At 30.2% G+C, this 21,349-nt stretch overlaps 1 protein-coding gene across 13 annotated transcripts; it reads right to left on the reverse strand.

Moving 5' to 3' along the window:
* Positions 1-1,277: 1,277 nt before the first annotated feature.
* On the reverse strand, positions 1,278-21,324 carry LOC134683405 (dynein light chain Tctex-type 5-B-like). Of its 13 annotated transcripts, none has more exons than XM_063542724.1 (6): positions 21,271-21,310; positions 10,674-10,787; positions 9,476-9,490; positions 6,597-6,635; positions 5,351-5,564; positions 1,278-3,834 (listed from the first exon to the last, which is right to left on the reverse strand). In XM_063542724.1, exons 2-6 carry the CDS (start codon positions 10,769-10,771, stop codon positions 3,631-3,633), a joined length of 570 nt encoding a protein of 189 aa, XP_063398794.1. In that variant the 5' UTR covers positions 10,772-10,787; positions 21,271-21,310; the 3' UTR covers positions 1,278-3,630. The 13 variants fall into 13 exon arrangements, with proteins under 13 accessions (XP_063398794.1, XP_063398785.1, XP_063398783.1 ...); XM_063542715.1 differs by having other exon boundaries at positions 21,233-21,284; XM_063542713.1 differs by lacking the exon at positions 21,271-21,310 and adding an exon at positions 12,485-12,619.
* Between the last annotated feature and the right edge of the window lie 25 nt (positions 21,325-21,349).

The raw sequence follows: 21,349 nt of genomic DNA on the forward strand, positions 1-21,349 counted from the left end.
GTCCATAGAACACCATGCCCTAATCACACTAGACAAAAGTAGTTGTCACAAAATGAAACAAGAATTTGTCCATAGAACACCATGCCCTAATCACACTAGACAAAAGTAGTTGTCACAAAATGAAACAAGAATTTGTCCATAGAACACCATGCCCTAATCACACTAGACAAAAGTAGTTGTCACAAAATGAAACAAGAATTTGTCCATAGAACACCATGCACTAATCACACTAGACAAAAGTAGTTGTCACAAAATGAAACAAGAATTTGTCCATAGAACACAATGCCCTGTTCACACTGCTACGGTAGTTGTCATAAAATAAAACAAGATTGTTTCAATAGAACATCATGCCCTGTTCACACTACTAATAGTAGCTGTCATAAAATGAAAAAAAGAATTTGTCCATATAATACCATGCCCTGTACACACAAGACTATAGTAGCTGTCATAAAATAAAACAAAATTTGTCCATAGAACACCATGCCCTAATCACACTAGACAAAAGTAGTTGTCACAAAATGAAACAAGAATTTGTCCATAGAACACAATGCCCTGTTCACACTGCTACGGTAGTTGTCATAAAATAAAACAAGATTGTTTCAATAGAACATCATGCCCTGTTCACACTACTAATAGTAGCTGTCATAAAATGAAAAAAAGAATTTGTCCATATAATACCATGCCCTGTACACACAAGACTATAGTAGCTGTCATAAAATAAAACAAAATTTGTCCATAGAACACCATGCCCTAATCACACTAGACAAAAGTAGTTGTCACAAAATGAAACAAGAATTTGTCCATAGAACACAATGCCCTGTTCACACTGCTACGGTAGTTGTCATAAAATAAAACAAGATTGTTTCAATAGAACATCATGCCCTGTTCACACTACTAATAGTAGCTGTCATAAAATGAAAAAAAGAATTTGTCCATATAATACCATGCCCTGTACACACAAGACTATAGTAGTTGTCACAAAATGAAACAAAAATTTGTCCATAGATCACCATGCCCTAATCACACTAGACAAAAGTAGTTGTCACAAAATGAAACAAAAATTTGTCCATAGATCACCATGCCCTGTATTCAATTAGTAATCTTTAATTGTAACTGAAAGTTCTGGTTCTTCTATGTTTCCATTAAATGTCTTCCTTTTGTCCTATGCTGCTGTAGTTAATGTTCAAACTTCCTATATCAGTAAAACTGAAAAGTCTTGATGGAATATGGGCAAAAGATTACAATACAATTAAGAATTTTCTGTGTTTTATTAAAGAAAAGAGAACTATTTCTTTAAAATAAATGACATTTGAAAGAAATTAGAAAAAATATTAAGTCAGGAAAATATTGAGATAGAAACTTATACTGCATTAAATTTACCAGGTATTTAACTTTTTACAACCCAAATATTGAAACACAGATTACAAACAAATATCCAAAATATTTGGTAATTATTCTAAAACAAGGATTGGGATTTCTATATTCATCTCTATTTGGAAATTTGAAGTAATCTTAAAGAAATATCAAACCAAAAATAAGTCTTAATCTATTCTATGGCCCAAATTTCTTTTTTCTAAATCAATTTTCAATAATGTCCTCTTTTCACTTAGAACTTTGTTTGTCCTGAATGGTTTTTCTCTCAAGATGATCACTTTAAAGAAAAATAACCTAAAGCAGATTTGGTCGCAGCTTTTTGGTCTAAAATTTTAGTCAGCAGCACAATCAGTTTTCTTTCATACTAAGGCCATAATAAAATTATTCATTGATAATCATCTATTCATTTTAATTCTATTGGGTCAGTTACTTTTTTAAATCTGATACTTTTTTTATAGAATAAACTTCCATAACATTTTTCTTGTTCAGGTATATAAAATGGGGAGGGGGGGGGGGGGGGGAAGAAAGATACAGTAGATAATATATTTGGAGATACAGATGACAACCTAGAAATATGTTTATTATGGCCTTAAAAGAGAAGATTTTAGCACCTATAGAACATAGCAGTCAAAAATGTTATACTTAACTATATATATATAATATAAGACAAATACAAAATATGGAATAAATAACATCAAAAAAGTATTGCAAATAACAGGTCAGCAGTGTCTCAATAAAGGCATTTCAAAAAATCTGGACGGATTCAAAATAATGATAATATAAATTTATAAAAACAATGCAAACTAAGCATGAGTAGATATCAGTTACTTGGACAGCTTACATATTTTTTTTACAAAAATTTCTGAGTGTAATTTTTGAACAACAACAAAACTGTATGATTAAAAAACATAACACAAGATTTTTTTCAAGTATTTTCAAGATTGCAGTACACAAACGTTTTGTAATAAACTATAAAAAAAAAAAAAAAAAGGTTTTCTTAGTAATATTTTCATCTTCTTGTGCTTTGAAATAATTTTCATGTTCATTTATTCTATCTTAAAGCAGAATTTCACAAATGGAAATATCATATATCAAAACTTAAATTCAATAAATAATTTCAGGTTTACAGTTACAAAATGTTTTATTTTTAATAATTAAATATCATCAAAAAAGCATTTAATAACAAAACAATAGCTCCATTTTTTCACCAGTGATAAAAACATATTCTATTCTAGGTGAGTAAATATAATGAAAAGATACATGTAAAGTTGTAAACATGTGGACATTGCACAACTCTCTTCAAAATGGATCCCACTAAACAACTACATAATATAAACAATATATTGTATAAATTATGTATAAATGCAAGACTAGTGCAAAGTGATAAGGCCAAACATATACAGAATATGATATAGAGATTGTCATGCATTATTGCAGCATATTTTATAATATCTACATTGAAAATGAAAGTATGTATAATTTCCTTACACATTTTATTAATCTCTTCCATCATTTAATATTTGAATGTAGGTAGTAAATTTAATCATCTATGCAATTTGAAACCACAAGAAAATGACCTTAAATCTCCAAAATTCTTGTATGTCAAAATCATATTAATCTAAAGACTAATAAATTCTGTTTTTTTTTCTACATCCAATTTGAAAAGTAATTATAAATCCAATTATACTCTTCTACAAATATACAGTTTATAAATACATGGTAAACAGTACTTTATCTACAAGAAATGTGCATGATGTTTATTATTCTCAAGACAATATTTTTGTCACGGTAAAAATGTAAAGTGAATTTTTTAAGACAAAATATATGTATTTGTGAAATTAAATGATTATTCATTATTTCTGAATATTATTTTCTTTGTGTTATGCATTCAAAGACATACAAAGTAACTCACTTATTGCTTAACATAAATGATCAATGTTGTTAAAATCACAGATATCTTTTTTCAAAACAAAAGCTTGTAATATGTAAGCGAAACAAAGAACTATAAGGCCACATTTTTTTAACTCAAACACCAAGCAGAGTTTTAGGTTTTTATCAAACCTTATTAATTTAACCTTTTTTAGACAAGCCCCTTTATAATGAAAATGGTTCCGACTTATATCTAAACAATAACAATAAATTTCAAAACCAATAACAATTATTCTCTTCGTCATGATATCTTTTGAAACAAACATAAGATATATCTGACATTGGTTGAAACATACACATGATGATAACAATACTTATATATAATATTTATTCATAATAAACACCATAGACTTGGGCTATAGCAAACAAGGAATTGTTCCTGAATTCTGCTGAGGAGTATGTATCATTGGCCGAATCCCACAAACATCGACTGCCCATTAACAAGGCTTGATTATTAGATTGTCCGATATCTACAATACAGATGATCTTAAATCGGGGAATCATCAATTCTTTAACTCTAGCTTTGATCACCTATAAATGGAAAAAAGAAAGAAATAATTAGTTACACTTCAACATATCATATATATTTCAATCATCTGGTTAAACAGATATGTTTGTCATTAATGGAATATTGACATGCAACATAACTAATTCATACCTGTCAACCTCTGAAAATGAAAAGTCAGGTCATGACCTGCATTGAGAAAAAAAATCTCAGGTCATAACGCGTACGACATTTTGCGGGCTCAATTGAAGAACAAAAATATGTTTACATATAATTTATATAGTCAATATGTATATGAAACAGTTAGAACATGTATACAAGTTTATTTCAGACTATTGTTATATTCCATAGTAGCAGACTTGGCATTCTTTAAAAGAACTGCACTTGGTTTCAGTTCATAGCAATGCAAATGTGTATTCATTTTACAAGAAAGAAGAGCACACAGTGTATCCTTATTAAGATCAGCCCTAAACTCTGTAGCTATTTTCTTTACTAAAGAAAATGCCCTCTCACTGTCTGCATTGCTGTTTGGCAAAACCAGTAATGTTTTAGCAAGTTTTGACAAAACAAAAAATCTTGGCTTGTTAAGAAAAATGTCATGCAACTTGGACATTTCTCCCCAAAATGTACCAATGTCAGTTTCAGGGGAAGTGCAAAGTGGAAGTTCATCTAATGGGGTCAACTGATAATAGTCACTGAACTCATCTTGTAGCTTGTTGAAAATATCGTTACGTAGCTCAGGTAAACAGTCCTACATTTTGACTTTTGGTTACATTGAAAAAGACCGATAAAACCGAAGGTCGTATTACTTCTAAATACCAGAAACAATTCCGGTCAGAAATCCGGGTGAAACGGGTAATGTTAGAAATTCCCGGGACCCGCCGGGTAAAGAAAAACTCCCGGGTGAGAGGTGAAAATAACGGGTGTCACCCGCAAAAAACGGGTGAGTTGACAGGTATGCTAATTTCATACAGCATTTTCACACTTCTTCTTTACTGGGTATTATTATCTCGAAAATCACTGAATCAATGTATTACATTCCTTTAAACACTGATTTCTAGTTTTAAAGGCTTTTACAAGTTTAGGGTGGTACCTTACACTACAGAGAGATAACTCTGTAAAATCAGCTAAACATTTTAATTACGTTGTGTTGTTAAGGGAATATTAAGCTTCTCAAAGATCAAAATAATTGTTTGTCAAACTGCTATATAACCAGTGTAATTTTTCTGATGAAACGGTTGGTTCAAATTTTTTGAAATTTTTATATTTTTGTCAAAGGGTCAAAGTAAATACTTTGTCAAAATTTTAAGAAAATTAAATGAGCCAAATTTAATTAAATTAAAGTGTTGGGTACCACCTTAAGTCAACTAATCTTTGTTGAATGTTGCAAATGCACCATCTGTGTATTGAAGCTCACAGATGGGGGTAATACAAATGTATCAACAAAAAGTGAAACTTTCTTTTTTGTTTTTTGCCTCAATTAATCCTTGTCTGGCAGAGATTCTATGGACAAATTGATTAGGGTACTTATTCTAGACTCACTTCAGATATTGTCTTAGACATTTGTTTGCATAGTTCTGGTTCATATTTCTCTTCAGCAAGGTACCCTTCTAAAACATCTTTAATGATATTTTTGACTTTTCCAGAGGGAAATTTTCTGCCTGGTGTCATTTGGTAACTGTTTTCAAATTTCATGGCTGGTCTGAAATGGTCATCATGTCCAGGGTCATCCATAAATGATACTGTACTCATCGACCTGTTAAATACAATTGTTAATGATAAAAATGTTTACACTGATAAATTATTTGTTTGCTTTCTATAATTCATATATTTAGTAGATGACCATAAATTATATGACAAGATGTATGGTTTGTCTTAAATGAAGAAAATTTTATATTTTTAGAAGAATTTTAAATGAACAGTGTAATAGATAATCTTAAAATTGAAAGATCTCATGGTTCATGTTAAAATTTACTATATATACATATGTGAATAATTCAAATTCAGACTAGCACTTTATATACAACTACTGGCTGATGGAAAATCTAAGTCTAACTATGAATTCACTGATCAAGTGAGGAATATATACAGCCAATAAAAAGAGATGAAAATTGTGCAAAATAAATGCTGTAACAATAATATTGTTTCTCAGATTATACATTTGCTAAAAGTTGAAGGTTAGAAGCCAAATTTATATACTGATAAATGAAAAATAAGTTGAGTTAAGCCAATTTATACAGAAGACTTAAAGAACTGACACAATCTTGTGGGTTTCAATGATGGTAAAGTGCAAATACAACATGAAAGCCTTTAGATCACCCAGGGTCTATAAGATTCAGTGTGAATTTAACAAAAAAAATTAAATTACTGCAAAAACCATTTACGATTCATCTTATCAAGTTTTCTTGAAATGAATCGTTTCAAATTTAAATGATACCAAGGTCAATTTAATGGACTGATGTATGTTGAAATAAAAACATATGAAACAACTTAATTTGGTGATTTTTTTACCTTAAATTTACCTGCGATCTACCTGAGCCTTATTGGTTTCAAAACATGTCAATTATTGAAAAAGCTAGTGGTAAAATAAATATATAAACAGTAAGTAAGTACTGAGTATTTGAAAAAATAATTATGAAAGCAAAGCTGACCCCATAGGTGACATGGACAGGATTGTCGAGGTAAATGATGGGAAGACAGGGTTTCTAGCAGTTTCTCAACTCCAATCAAGTCTACTCTCATCTACACTAGCAAAACCAATTATATTTTAGGGGGGAAATCAACATACAAAACTGAATTTTGATTTTTTTTTAATCCATCTGCTGACCTGTAAATAAAACTAATTTTTTTAAAGAACATTAATATTACAAGGATTCAATTCCTGATACACGTTGGAAATTATTCTGTAAAATAGAAATTATCGACTGCCTGTATCACTTACCTAATACCTTTATCATCGACTTCAGACCTTAATATATCATTTACCAAGGAAATATTATGTAATTTTCAAAATTTTATCTGCTAATAACACAACCTCAAAACTACTGGTAATGGTAAACAGCAGTATCAGACAGATCAATTCGTAACCAGGAAATTGAGATTTTGTATTTTTCGAAATGAGGTTATTTTGCATCATTTCAAAGCCACCTTTGACACATTTGCTTTATTAATTTTCCCTTAAAAAAAAATGGATAACTTTTACTTTGTATATTTTTCGATATCAATTTTGTGGATTGTGGAAAACTTTAATTTTGCGTGGGTATTTGATTTCCTGGTTTGCCTATCTCTTTAAATAGATTTATCATTAAAATATTAAGATAAATATTTCTTAAAAATGCCAAAATGTCTGTAACACAGATAAATAATGAAAATGAAGAAGAATTTTTGAATGGTTCCAATGTAATATAATCAATTTCAAAATGTGTGCATCTGAAAATGTATTCAAAATTTTACAAAAAATATAAACCATAGATTAATATAGTATAGTATTTAAGAACAGACTAGCCCAACGTTCAATAGAAAAATTACTACACAAAGTTCCCACACCAATATCACAATACTCTTGGTTTTATCTTGTATGAAACTTAGATCAAAGTTTTATACATTTTAGATTCTTATTACAAGTGTCATTACAATTTACATTCTATTATTTCAATCATTTTAAAGTTTTAGTTTAAGATCATGCAACAAATTTCATTAATCATGCTAGTTGTTTGAAATGAGAATCTAAAATGAATCATCATATTTTGATGTTTTATTTAAGTCTACTACTCTATTTGTAATTAGTAACCACACCATGCCATTAAACCATGTTTTACCCTGGCTTTAAAAACTCCTTAGACCTCTTTGTCCCTACATCACCACTAGAAATATAATTATCTTGTGAAAAGTCAAATTCAAAAAGAACTGTATGCTACATTTAAAAAACAATTAACACTAGCTTGCTGTATTTGACTGATAGTTTTGTTCTGCTTATGTGTGTCTTTTGAAGATATCCATGGAAACTAATAAAATTTCCAGAAAACCATATCTGAAAGCCTTAATTTGATACAAATATCAATATCTGTTACAAATAAATCTGCAGACTGGAGTTAAAGAACTACTTCTAACCAAACTCAATTCAAAAAAATGAAATATTTGTTTATTGTTGTACGGTATATAATTTCACAATTTGTTTTGTCTACATAGTTGGCTTTCTGCCTCCTATGCAAATTATTTGTGCAAAATTAAATTTTAAAAGTACATTTTCTAAAATGACTTATTTGAACCCCTGCTTTACACTTAGTTTGAAGAAAACAAATATTTTAAAGTCTCTTTACAATAGCTTATATATTTCTATACCATACAATTCCTTTTTAAAACAAGTACTGGTTATTAAAAAACAATTTAGTAATACATGTTTCAAGTGGTTTATGTATATCAAGGGTTTCATAATCTTTTTACCATTTGTAGGCAATATTTATATCTACTGGTACGTTATTATCTAATATAAATTTTATATAAAAAAAGAAGATGTGGTATGATTGCCAATGAGAAATTTCTTTACATGAAAACAAATGACACAGAAATTAACAACTATCAGTCACTGTATAGCCTTTAACAATGAGCAAAGCCAATGCGGCATAGTCAGCTATAAAAGTCCCCTGTTTACATTAAAATTCCTCAATTTAGGCAGCACTGAAATGAAAAAGTGATAAAGGACATCAGGCCTCACATCTTAATATAAGCACTGTAGATAGTACTATTATAATGCTGCACATGTTTAATTTAATAAAATTCACTTCTAAACCATCCCTTATGTCAATAGAGTTTGACGTCACAATGCTCATTTTTACAGATGATCTGGTAAATAAATGTGGTTAAACTTTTAATATGGGTTGAAATGTCATAACTTTTTAAAACATCTAAAGTTATTGTGATTGGACCATGGTTTTATTTAAAAATTTCAAAACAAAAAAACTTTTGTATGTACTAGTACAATTCCTGCTGTAATGCATACAATAAATGCTTTGAAAATTTCATAAATATCTTCATAACAAGTCACAATACAAGCACAACAAAACTATCATTCTAATATTTAAACGTAAAAAAAAATTGCTTCAAATCCCAAACTGGCAAAGCCTACCTTTGTCCCTCTATCATTTCAGCCAAATCTTGATGTTGCACATTTCTATATATATTCAAAAGCCTCAAACAGTTAACTTAAAAAGCATTTTCGTATTATTGTCAGAGACACTAACATATTAGGTTTCTTTCACATCAACTCAAAACTTCATAGACATTGCTTTTTTTGTAAATTGTAAGTACCGTATCAACTATCATTTCTACAAACACTCTCACATTGATGTTACCAAGCATTTTCAGCAATACTAACTTCAAAACAAATAAAATATTAAAAAAATCACACAAGATGCCAACAAACCTATCTTAGTTCATTTCTGTATAAAATATCCAACTTACAATCAGCTGGAATAATTGACAGATATAAAGTCAAATATTGTTCATTTCAAATATAAATTTTGAACAGGAAAAATCTAAGCTTGAAAAAACATGCGAAAGCTATTGCGGTGCAATGTGTAAACCCTTAAGCCTTGTTTTTATATGTATTTATAAGACTAATGTACATGCAGGATATATTTTGTCTGATATTTTGTGATTTATTGTTACCTCTGTGAATGACGACTAGAAAAGAACATTTCCTTTTAAGAAAGTAGATAAAATAAAAAAGAATATCTAGACCACATGCTGTTCAATTTGAAAGGACAAAAAAATCACTCATATTCAACCCTTTAAAGTGATACATAAATGTACATAAATGTTCCTGGTATATTTCAGAATGCAAAAATCTTTTCTAAGTAATACCAATTGAACAAATATGATGAAAAGCCTGTATACTCTATCATACTTTATAGGGTTGAATTATAAAATAAATAAATACAACATGTACACCCAAAATCTATAAAAAGAAAAGATACATGTAGTGTCTCCTAAACAAATTTGCAAAACTATTTTTCAGTTCTTTTAGCTCAATTTTTAATGATGCTAAGGAACATTTTCAGACTGCCAGCAACTTAAAACAATTATAAAAGAGAAACACAATCAACTGTCAACCCATTTAACTTTTTGAACCTCTCAGTGTTTTAAGGAGAAGCACTACATGTGAAAGTTGTTGTGGTCATAACAGTACTGAAAACTTTCTACCTCCCCTCATCCTCCTTCAGTTCACTATTTCTCCTGCTAAGCAGAAGTTCTGGGTATGGACTACAAAGTTCAAAACTTTTATAATTATAGACATGTATCGTCCCCGCCATTAACACTGGAACAAACAAAATATTTGTGCTGATTGTTATAAATGGTCATGCGTAGATTTTTACACAAATTAGCAAAAACAAACTTTAACTTAAATTGACTGCACCATATCCTCTTCAAGGCAAATTAATAAATGTGTGTAATTTTTCAAATATTATCATTAAGGCCTTGACAATTATGTGATATATACAGGAACATATTTCATCCTAATCACTTGATGTAGGTATTACAATGAATACAATTGGGCTTTATCCACATGTCTCATTATGTTTTTGGCCAATTTAAAAAAGTTCAATATGGATGTATTTAAATCTATAATAATACATTATGACTATGTTATCTCTATATCTTTATGTAAAAGTGTTTTTCTCTATATAATTATCTATACCTTAATAATACCTTTCTCTATTCTCATACAATACAGGACTTTTGGTAAATAATAATTTTATGTAGTTACAGTTAGGTCAACGTATTTTAATAACATGTTCTCCTTCTAAATAAACATTACTTCACAAAAGGCATTAATACAGTATAACTGAGTTATAAAGGATCTTACCCAACTTTATGGACTTTGTACACATCACTACTGGACAGTGATGACACTGATCCCTGTTTTCTCAGCAGTCTGGCTGCTTTTGATTGAGCGTCTGTCATTGTCAAGTTTGAATAGCTGTAAAAATATATAAAAATAGGATAATTATTTACAAAGTTCATGTTTTAAAATGATGTTTATAATTTTAAAAGCTTTCATAACTAAAATGTTAATATGGTTACAATGTTTCAATTATTTTAACTTTCAGTATATGTTCATGACGTTTATGACATACAGTTTGACAGTGTTTTTAATCCTGACATATATAACCAAACACTTCAGACTATCACTGCTATGACAGGAAATTCCTTAGGTGCATTCCACTTACTGCAAATTAGAATAGAAGTACAGCCTTGAGTTTACCAGTGACTGATGAGAGTTGTATCATTAACTAAAAAAACTTTGATTCTTGCACTAATGTCACTTATCTTTTTGTTATTTGTTTTATTGGGTTGCTGTCTCGTTTTGTAAACCCAACATTACCATATTTAAACTGAACAAATACATATACACTTAAGGTAAAACTGATTTTTCTCTAAATATTTTAAATCACATACCTGACCTTATTCATAATACTTTTAAACGTGGTATTTTTGTTAAATAAAAAATTGAGTATTAATACACAGTATAGTGAAATGTAATTCATCCTTGAGATTGCATTGCCGTTTATCTACAACATATTAAGTTACTTTATATCAGGATACGGTCATTTATGGAAATGAGTGTACCCCTAGCTTTGTATGTTAATGCAAACTTTTAGACCAATGAGAAGATGGGGTTTCTTAGTTGCTGCGGTTGAAATCTCGTTCCCTAATTGTTTAGTGAGATTTAGTAAGAGAACCAATCAAAATAGAGCGCTCATTTCAAAAATGTCTAATCAGATAGTTCATTAATTAATGTTGGGTCTTTGTTCTAACAATTGCGCGTCTTTATAGGCATTCAAGCTAATTCAGTTGCATGAAGCAGAAGCATTATATTTTTGCAGTTAGAAAATTTTATTAATTTGTGTATTGTTTGAAAACTGTACTGTTGTTTGTGGTTTTATTAATATGAAAAACTAAGCATTAAACTGTGGTTCTTTTCCCAAACATGTGTTTGTTTTACTAGTACCCAACTGGATTCACTGGTTTTTAGACTGCATTCCGAGCAGAGTAGGTCAGATGCTATTCTGCATCTGTTCTGAATCCGGTCTAGATTCCAACACATTATACTGTCAGTTTAAGGGTTAAGGGGGGGAGGGGCCTATTTCTAAATGCTGTAGATTAATCCTAGTTGATTGTTTAAACCTTAAATTTCATTATAAGAGATCCATTCTCATTAACTAAAGTTATTGTCCTGAAACAAAATGTGTCTTGGGAAGACGACGCAGAGGATGTTAAAGACATCAGTATTATCATAGCATTATACGAACCCCAACACAATTTTGCGGTCGTATAAATATATCTGAAAAGAGCCCTTAAAGCAAAACATATACAACATTGATAGGTTTTTTTTTAAATCTTTTAAATTCATATTAATTCTTAAAACATACACTTGAAACATTAAAAGAAAATATATGGCAAGTAATAAGAATATACATTTCATCATGATCTGCATTACAACTATGTTCTAGGGACAACATAATTTTTATTCAAAATCAAGTAATTACTAGAAGTCTAGAATCTTTTCCATTGTTATCATTATTTAATAAGTCAGAAAGTTACATTATTTTTCTAGTTTTGGAATATATACTTAGAACTGTGAAATTTAAAATCAAAGATAAAAAAAATCCTTACCTCCTAGATAAAATGCAGTTGATATAGAGAGAATCCTTTATTCAAATGGTGTGGAAAGTATACCTTAAACTATTATAAATAGGTTTCTACTTGCTACCAAGTGTATTAAATTTTCAAGCTTAATGACTTGATGAAAGTGGGTTTTAAATCATCCGATTAAAACTTTTTAAAAGAATTTTTATGATCGATAAGAAAACTATAAAATCCCTATTACAAATTTTATGTCATTCAAAACTATCTTTTACATAGTAACCTAGAAGAAAATGTGTTTTTTTAGTAAGAATTTAATTGAAACAATTTGTATGTAAAATATATTTAATTAAAATTTTATGTCTACATTCATTATCTATAAATAACTGCATCTCCTATAAATAACTACCTCCTTTTATGACCAAAAAGCCTTACTAGCAAGTCACTTATGACATATTGAGATTATTCAAAGTTTATTCAGATACTCAGCTATACATGTATATACTCAAGACTGGAAATATTGCATAGATTTACAAACCATATAAACAAATTTCTCATAATGAATATAAGATTGTTTTCTTATCAAGTAAATCTTCTTTTTCATAGAGAATAAGATTTCCTAGTGTTTAGTTTTCAGTTTTCAATTTTCAATATTAGTTTATTCTTTTTATCAAAGTAGATGAGACCATGAATGAAAAAAAAATTGTATTGAAGTAAAAATCATCCAGGCAAGGGAAATGATAACATAAAAATATATTTATTATAGCAATTAATCCTCTTCAAATATTCTCAACTGAGCAAATAACGTGAGTATTGTGCAGATAATGCAACTAGACAAATACAAATTGACAGAAGTGTTGTGTTATTTGTGCTATTCAGTATATGATCATTAGGTAAGGTTTAAACATAAGACAAGGGGTTCTCAAACAATGAAACAAAATTATCCATACAACACTAAAGCTTTATATTTGCAGCTTTGCAGGAGATATTTTTCATTACTTTTATCACCTGATTTAATTGACAATTTAAATACATGTACTAAGGAACACCTAAAATACTTCAAAGAATTTTACAGGTAGATAAAACTGACAAGGTAAATATTTGGTTTGATAAAAATGGTATAACAATGACAGTCTCAGAATGGACTTGATGTATCTTTCTCATTGACAACAATCTATTTCCAGAGAAAAACAGATTTAATAAGTTCCCTTTAAAATATCAATACAAGTGATCAAGCACATGTAAATTGTAAAAAAAAACATGTTTATTTCTTTTTCCCCCTTAATTTCTGATTACTTAACATAGTTTCTCCACCTGCATTTAATAATGTTATGTTTTGTTTAAAATAACTTTATACATGTAAGATACATTTCACTTCAAAATGTAAAGGACTTAATGTAAGATGGAAAGAATAGATCTGATGGAATGTAAGCCGACTACAAGCAATACATTGTAGATCTATGCATCCAAATAACTTACTCTAATTTTAAACTGTTAAAAAATATCAAAATGCTATGCATGTGGGGCAGGGTGGCCAACTTTTTTGTTTTTGTTTTGATATCTTAAATGCACTATTTAACTTTTTTAAAGGTACACTAGCTATATATAGTAGGACATAAAACTTAATTGTCAATAAAGTATAAGATATAGATCAAAGTGAACTAATATTGTTACATTTTTATAATAAATGGTGAATAAAAATAAAGATTAACAGAGGACAAAACAAGGCAATAAAGTAAAGTCTAACAAAAAAGATAAATATAAAAAAGAAGATGTGGTATGATTGCCAATGAGACAACTATCCACAAAAGACCAAAATGACACAAACATTAACAATTAACAGGCTATTATTTGAACTTGGAATTATTTTTAATTATGGAATTTGCATAATTTCTTGTGTTTAAATTTTTTAATAAATTTCATGTTTATTTGGTATTATGATCTTTTGAGCGGTTAATAACACTTTCCATATAATGTATTTTGGTTAGATAGTGTTGTGCGCGGCACAGTACATTCTATTGAAAATATGCTATTTTCTTTATAATAGAAAGTGTTGTGCGCAGCACAGAACATTTCAGTACTGAATAAGCATGGAATTTATTAAAAAATTCAATAACAAGAAATCAAGCAAATTCCATATTTAAAAATAATTCCAAGTTCAAATAATAGACTGTTAATTATAGGTCACCGTACGGCCTTCAACAATGAGCAAAGCCCATACCACATATATTCAGCTATAAAAGGCTCCGATAAGACAATGTAAAACAATTCAAGCGAGAAAACTAACGGCCTTATTTATGTAAAATAATGAACGGAAAACAAATATGTAACACATAAACAAACGACAACCACTGAATTACAGGCTCCTGACTTTGGACAGGCACATACATAAATAATGTGGCAGGGTGAAACATGTTAAAAATGCTGGTTTTAGTGGGAAATTTTATTGTCACTTATTTTGAAAAAAGAACATCAGTGGCTGATCTAGAAATTTTCATAATTGGGGGCCCACTGGCTGCCTAAGAGGGGCCTGCTCCCATCATGCTTCATTGATTCCCTATATAATCAACCAGGAGGGGGCCCACCTAAATCCGCCTCTAAACATTTTTTAGCTACACAGTACTCAATATAATATCAATATGACAATATAAGTACAAGTAGCATGAGTAGTGTTATCACTAACTAGGAAATAACTAGTTTAAAGCAAATGTATTTTTTTGTATCTATAATGAAACATCATTTTATACAAATCCTGTTTATCAAGTCCTGTATCTATAATCTGGCACGTTACATTGAATTTTTGACATGTTTTTTAAATAAATAAGCTATGGTTTCTATGTGACCATATATGGTTATGAAATCTATATTACTTGTAGATTCTATATGAACATCATGCTAAATCTTTGATCATGCTGTATCGACAGATAAATGACATATATTCTACAGGATAAAGACAGTAAGACTCTAATCTGATTTAATTTACATTTATCAAATCAACTTTTATAAAAGATACTATAAGCATGGCAAGTTTTCACACAGATTTTCAAAAAATTGAATCAAAATTTACATTTATTTTACAATGTTTAAATACTACAACATAGAACAAACTTTATAGAATTCTCTCAAATGTGACTCTTTATTTATATTCTAATGAACAGCTGCACCATGATCACTTCAACCCCCCCCCCCCCCCCCCCCCCCCCCCACTAAACCCCCTTTTTTTAAAGCCATTTATGTCTGATAAATCCACACAATATGTCTGTAAATCAAGAGTGCACATACTCAAATGTCTTGCCTGTTTTCTAATTATAATAGATAGAATTTTACTACAAAAGAGAGTCAAAAGATGAAAAAAGGAACATTCAAACTTGTGAGTTGAACACAACTGACAGAGCCAAGGCAAAATTTGAAAAAAAAAACACTTTTCAAGGTCAAATGAAATCTGCCAAAACAGACATGTACATCTTACAATATAAACATAGTTGACCTTGAGACTTATAGTATACATGAGAAAGATACTTAACTTGGAAAAGTTAACATTGACCAACGATTCATGAAAATGGGGTCAAGGTAAGATGAATGCTGCAGACAGAAATGTACCCCTAATACAATCATTTCATACACCAATTATAGTTGACCTATTGCTTATAGTTAATAGACCAATACACAAATCTGAAACAAAATGAACTGTGAAAATGAGGTCAAATTCAGATTAACCTGGCAAGCTGACATGTACAATCAATTCATACACCAAAGTGAAACACCGTTGATATACTGCTATATATCAGTATCTGAGAAACAGACCTATCATGTAAACTGAACCTTGATTTCCTTTCTATGAAATGAGGTCAAGGTCAGATGAACCCTGCCTGACACATAATAACAAAAAAAAACTTTTATTGCAACAGTGTTGAACCATGAAAATGAGGTCAAGGACAAATAAATATGACAGGCAGAAACTTCTGTAATCTAAAGCTTGATACATTGCCGTATTGTGATCTCTAAGTCTCCTAAAATCGCAGGAGAGACAATAAATTAAGTATCAGGAAAGTATCATTGACAGGTTATTAGACTGGTATACAATTTACAGGATAAGGCAAAAATAACTAGGCATTGCAAAAGATAAACAAGAAACTGTCTGTATTTGAAAAAAATAATCCAATGACCTCTGGTATGATAATTCCAAAAATCTTCAGATTTTAAAAATTTTTGACACCATATTATGGTATTATAATAAGCATGACATGTTGTGAAAAAAATTACAAATTTGTGAAGAAACGATATGCAAACTATATTTATATCAGACCATATGTGTATTTTTTTCAACAATTTAAGTAACATACATTGGGTATTAATTATGGAAAATCATCAATTCTTAAAATAATCAATATAAACAAGTAAACTGCGAGCTACTGCTCACTGATGATACCCCCGCCGCAAGTGGATAATATTAATAGTGTAAAAATATGCGATAATATTAATAGTGTAAAAATATGCAAGTGTTCGGTAAACAGGAAGTTGTCAAGTGATCAATCTGAAAACGCATCACACGGTATAGCTGACTTATATAAATCCTGAAACAAAATTTCAGAAATCCTTGTATTGTAGTTCCTGAGTAAAATGTGACGAAAATTTTCAACTTGGCTATCATGTGTAAAATCGTACAAGTGTTCGGTAAACAGGAAGTTGTCAAGTGATCAATCTGAAAACGCATCACACCGTATAGCTGACTTAGATAAACCCTGAAACCAAATTTCAGAAATCCTTGTATTGTAGTTCCTGAGAAAAATGTGACGAAAATTTTCAACTTGGCTATCATGTGTAAAATCATACAAGTGTTCGGTAAACAGGAAGTAGTCAAGTGATCAATCTGAAAACGCATCACACGGTATAGCTGACTTAGATAAACCCTGAAACCAAATTTCAGAAATCCTTGTATTGTAGTTCCTGAGAAAAATGTGACGAAAATTTTCAACTTGGCTATCATGTGTAAAATCATACAAGTGTTCGGTAAACAGGAAGTAGTCAAGTGATCAATCTGAAAACGCATCACACGGTATAGCTGACTCAGATAAACCATGAAACCAAATTTCAGAAATCCTTGTATTGTAGTTCCTGAGAAAAATGTGATGAAAGTTTCATGGGACGGACTGACTGACGGACGGACTGAAGGACTGACGGACGGACTGAAGGACTGATGGACAGACAGAGGTAAAACAGTATACCCCCCTTTTTTAAAGCGGGGGTATAATTTAAAGCGGGGGTATAAAAAGCTGGTTCAAAATGGCCAGATTATGCAGAATGTTTTTTAAACAACATTAGGGGAAACTTCTATACTGAGTATGTAGAAAATGTTTGAAAATTGAAACAAAAACAGAAAAAATCCTCAAACAATTCCATAATACATGACTAGCAGGTCCAGAACTTCAATGCAAAACTGTGAAGTTTCAGCGATCTGGATCAAAACATGTACCTTTATTACACAAAACTTTTACCCTCTATAATCATTTTTTATGGAAAACAATACTTAGTTTCCAAATCTGGAAAAATGCAAAAAGAATCCTCAAACAATTGAATTATTGAAAGGGCACAACTTCAAGATATGTTCAATCTTCCTGGGGAGTTTCAGGGATCTGGGTTAAACTGTTAGAGGGGTTGATTACACAAACTAGGTATACACCAGTTGCATAAATTTTGATTTGCCTCTTTCTTGTGACAAGATTTAAATTTTTAATTCATCTTCAACATGGTTAACATCTTGGTGGACTCTGATACCCTGACATGCAAATGACATGGTAAGCACAGGTCCAGTAAACTAGCCAACTCCCATTTACTTCCATCATTGTCACTTCAGTGAATATTTCATTTGCAATTTTATTCATAGACACTATACTAATCATAGTTGCATGTCAATTTTCTAAAGAAAACAGAATAAATAGCCTGATCATTACATCTGTTGACTAATCAATCCAATAATAGACTATACTGATTTCATTTTTAAACAAGTCATAATTATATGTTCCATTGGATTGTAAATATCTATTCATCTCTTTAATTCATGTGTGAACAAAAAAATCCCCAATGATTTCCCAAGGTTTCATGGAAAATAACTTCATATGCTGATGATGCTTTAACCAGTTCCAAGAATACTCATTTTCATATCAATTTGAAATAATTTATCTCTGCTGTCACATGTCATTAATCATTGATATTTTTAACAAATTCCATTTACCCTGATTCAAATATTTAACCAAATCCTCTGAAGTTTAAATAAATTGTTCATTTAATGATGGGACCGTATTGACGTGGGAAGGATCAACTTTAACCTGATAGTGGGTCTCATTGGGGTCTTAGCATGATGCAGGATATTAGCCTTTTTTTAACATGAAACATAAAAGTCATATAATTTAGCATGAAAACGGAGAAACCAAGTTAGGCAGGACACAGAAAATTGCATCAGGGATCGATGCAGGACGTGACGGCCATAGGACAAAAACGGCCATACGGTATAGTCAAATCGCCACCTAGTCAAATTGGCATCTGGTTATATCGGCACTTGATACAATGAATAGTCAATTTGGCATGTCCATGATAGATATGTTAATATACAGTTTTTATCAGTAATTTAGTTTCAGTATTTGAGTAATAAGAGTTAAATAAGGAAGGGGTTGTCCAGAAATATTCACTTCATTTTATTCACATTTTTTGGAGTTGATGTATATACATGTATTTTTTCTCTCAACTAAATGTGTATTTTTAGTTATATATATATATATATATGAAGTATTGGATATTGTTTATGCATTATTTTAAAGTTGAGCATTTTGCAGGATTGTTGATTTAATGCTGTTTAAACTTTCCCTGAAAAAAAAAAAACCTTTATATTTTGCATGAAAGTTTGAATTTTTGAAAAGGACTTATAGTTTTCCATTTTATTGCTTCTAATTATCTTTTTGTTAAACGATCTTAAACAACAGGTTGTATAAGGGCTTCGTTGTTTCTTGTGAAGTTTTTGAAGAATAAAACATCAAAAACTTCCTGTATACTGTTGAGTTATAACAACAAACATATTAACTATGTACAATGTACTTGATTAAAGTTGATTGAAAAGAAAACTTATCAAAACATCAGTCATAGAATGTTGGGAAAACTTTAAATAATTAACTTATTTTTTCTATCTGCTTCACTGCTTGATGCTTTTCAACGATATAATGCACATATCCAACCCCCAAAATAGGTCATGAATTTACACATTTTTTGAAATTATTTATACATATATTATATTGATAAATAAGTGGATGCCGAATTGACTTTAAATAGGTGCTGATTTGACCAAATGCCGATTCAACCAGGGGCCAATTGACTTTTTCTATGGGTGTTGATTTGACCAGGAGCAGATTTGGCTTGTTCCCATGTGAATGTATGGCTGACACATCCTAGGGCCGTCATGGAAATATGGTAGTTGCGTCTCAAAAGCTCAGGGATCATACCCCATGATAAGCTTATCATCATGTAATGTGTTTTCGTACTAATAACAATTTTCACTGCTTTCAGTTTTCACTGTTGAGTTTTAATTCAGGTGATAACTCAAGTTTAAAAAGCATGTCCTGTAGATTGATTTTATGTATCTAGTTTTTTGTCAAGGCTTACTATGATTTTTGACTGTTTCTGATTACTTTGCAATTTTTGTATGTAAAAAAAAGGGCGTCATATGTTTCTGTATGAAATAAAAATAAGATCTTTAAACGGAAAGGAATGACTATAAAATCCGTAAATCAATATTTTCTAAAGTTATGGTTCTGGTGATCGCTTGAATCATAAAAAAAGTTATTTAATACTTTTCAGAAATGAAAATAGTTACTAGTAAATAGTTTCAGATTGGTGTTTCATGTGCTGAAATTGTTAGGTTTTGATTAATTTCAGATTTGCACCTGGTTTGTACAAAATACATTATTTTTTTCTAAAATAAAATGCAGTTTTCAAAATTTATGATTAAATATCAAAAGTTAAGACTGTTTTCATCTTCACATATCAAGGATGTATATACAAAAAACTGACAATAAAATATTGAACAATTGGATTTTGAATAACCATTTTATTTAAGAACCCAGGTTAATTTTAACCTGCTGGTTTGTAATTAAAACGGCCAAAAAACACCATGACAGTCAGATGTCTTGAAGATCGGGTGTCTTAAAGGCAAAAAAACATATCTGGACTTTTTTTTTTAACCCTTCAGAATTTGTTTTCACAACAATTCTAGTGATGCATATTTTTGACATAAAATAAAAATGGCTAAATAGGTCAGTTTTATTAAATCTGTTCTAACGTCTTAAAAAAGCGACGTTGAATATGTTCGAGTTTTGTCAAGTTGTAGTGGGATTGTTGTTCTAAATATAAACAACGTAAAACAGGCCCCAACGTACACGTATGCAGTCGGAACCGACGAAATGTGGTAAATTCGAAAACATATGACACGAGGATAATTATGACGGTGGATCACCTTGGGGTCGGCTCGGTTTGAGGCGTAAAACTATCAATACCACTGAGACAACCATAAGTAGCTATATATAGTTTCAGTATATAACAAACTTGGCCACCAATAACTTAAATTTACTAGAGATGGTCCATCGGTTATACCTGAGGGTGTTTCAAGTATGATAATATTGCACTGCAGTGTTGACAGCTACATTTTTTTGTAGTTCTGAAAAATCTTTTTATCTTATATCATTAAAGAGAGGAATACATGATTTAGTTATATCCTGTTTATGAAGTTCTTACCTCAACTATTTTGTATTTAAAAAGAAATTTCGTCTTACATGTGCAAATGTAGTTGCCAGGTGACTATAATGCTTTTTTTGTGCACTTTATGGTAAAAATTACCAATTAGTTCCGAGC

This window comes from Mytilus trossulus, chromosome 1 (assembly GCF_036588685.1).
Source record: "Mytilus trossulus isolate FHL-02 chromosome 1, PNRI_Mtr1.1.1.hap1, whole genome shotgun sequence".
Classification (NCBI taxonomy): Eukaryota; Metazoa; Mollusca; class Bivalvia; order Mytilida; family Mytilidae; genus Mytilus; species Mytilus trossulus.

Coding starts and splice junctions, on each gene's coding strand:
- LOC134683405 (XM_063542706.1), bottom strand. CDS start 10,771: ATGACAGACGCTCAATCAAAAGCAGCCAGACTGCTGAGAAAACAGGGA. Junction 5,565..10,009: donor CTGAAGGAGGATGAGGGGAG/GTAGAAAGTTTT, acceptor TGTATTTAACAG/GTCGATGAGTACAGTATCAT. Junction 3,835..5,350: donor TGTCTAAGACAATATCTGAA/GTGAGTCTAGAA, acceptor TTCCATTTATAG/GTGATCAAAGCTAGAGTTAA.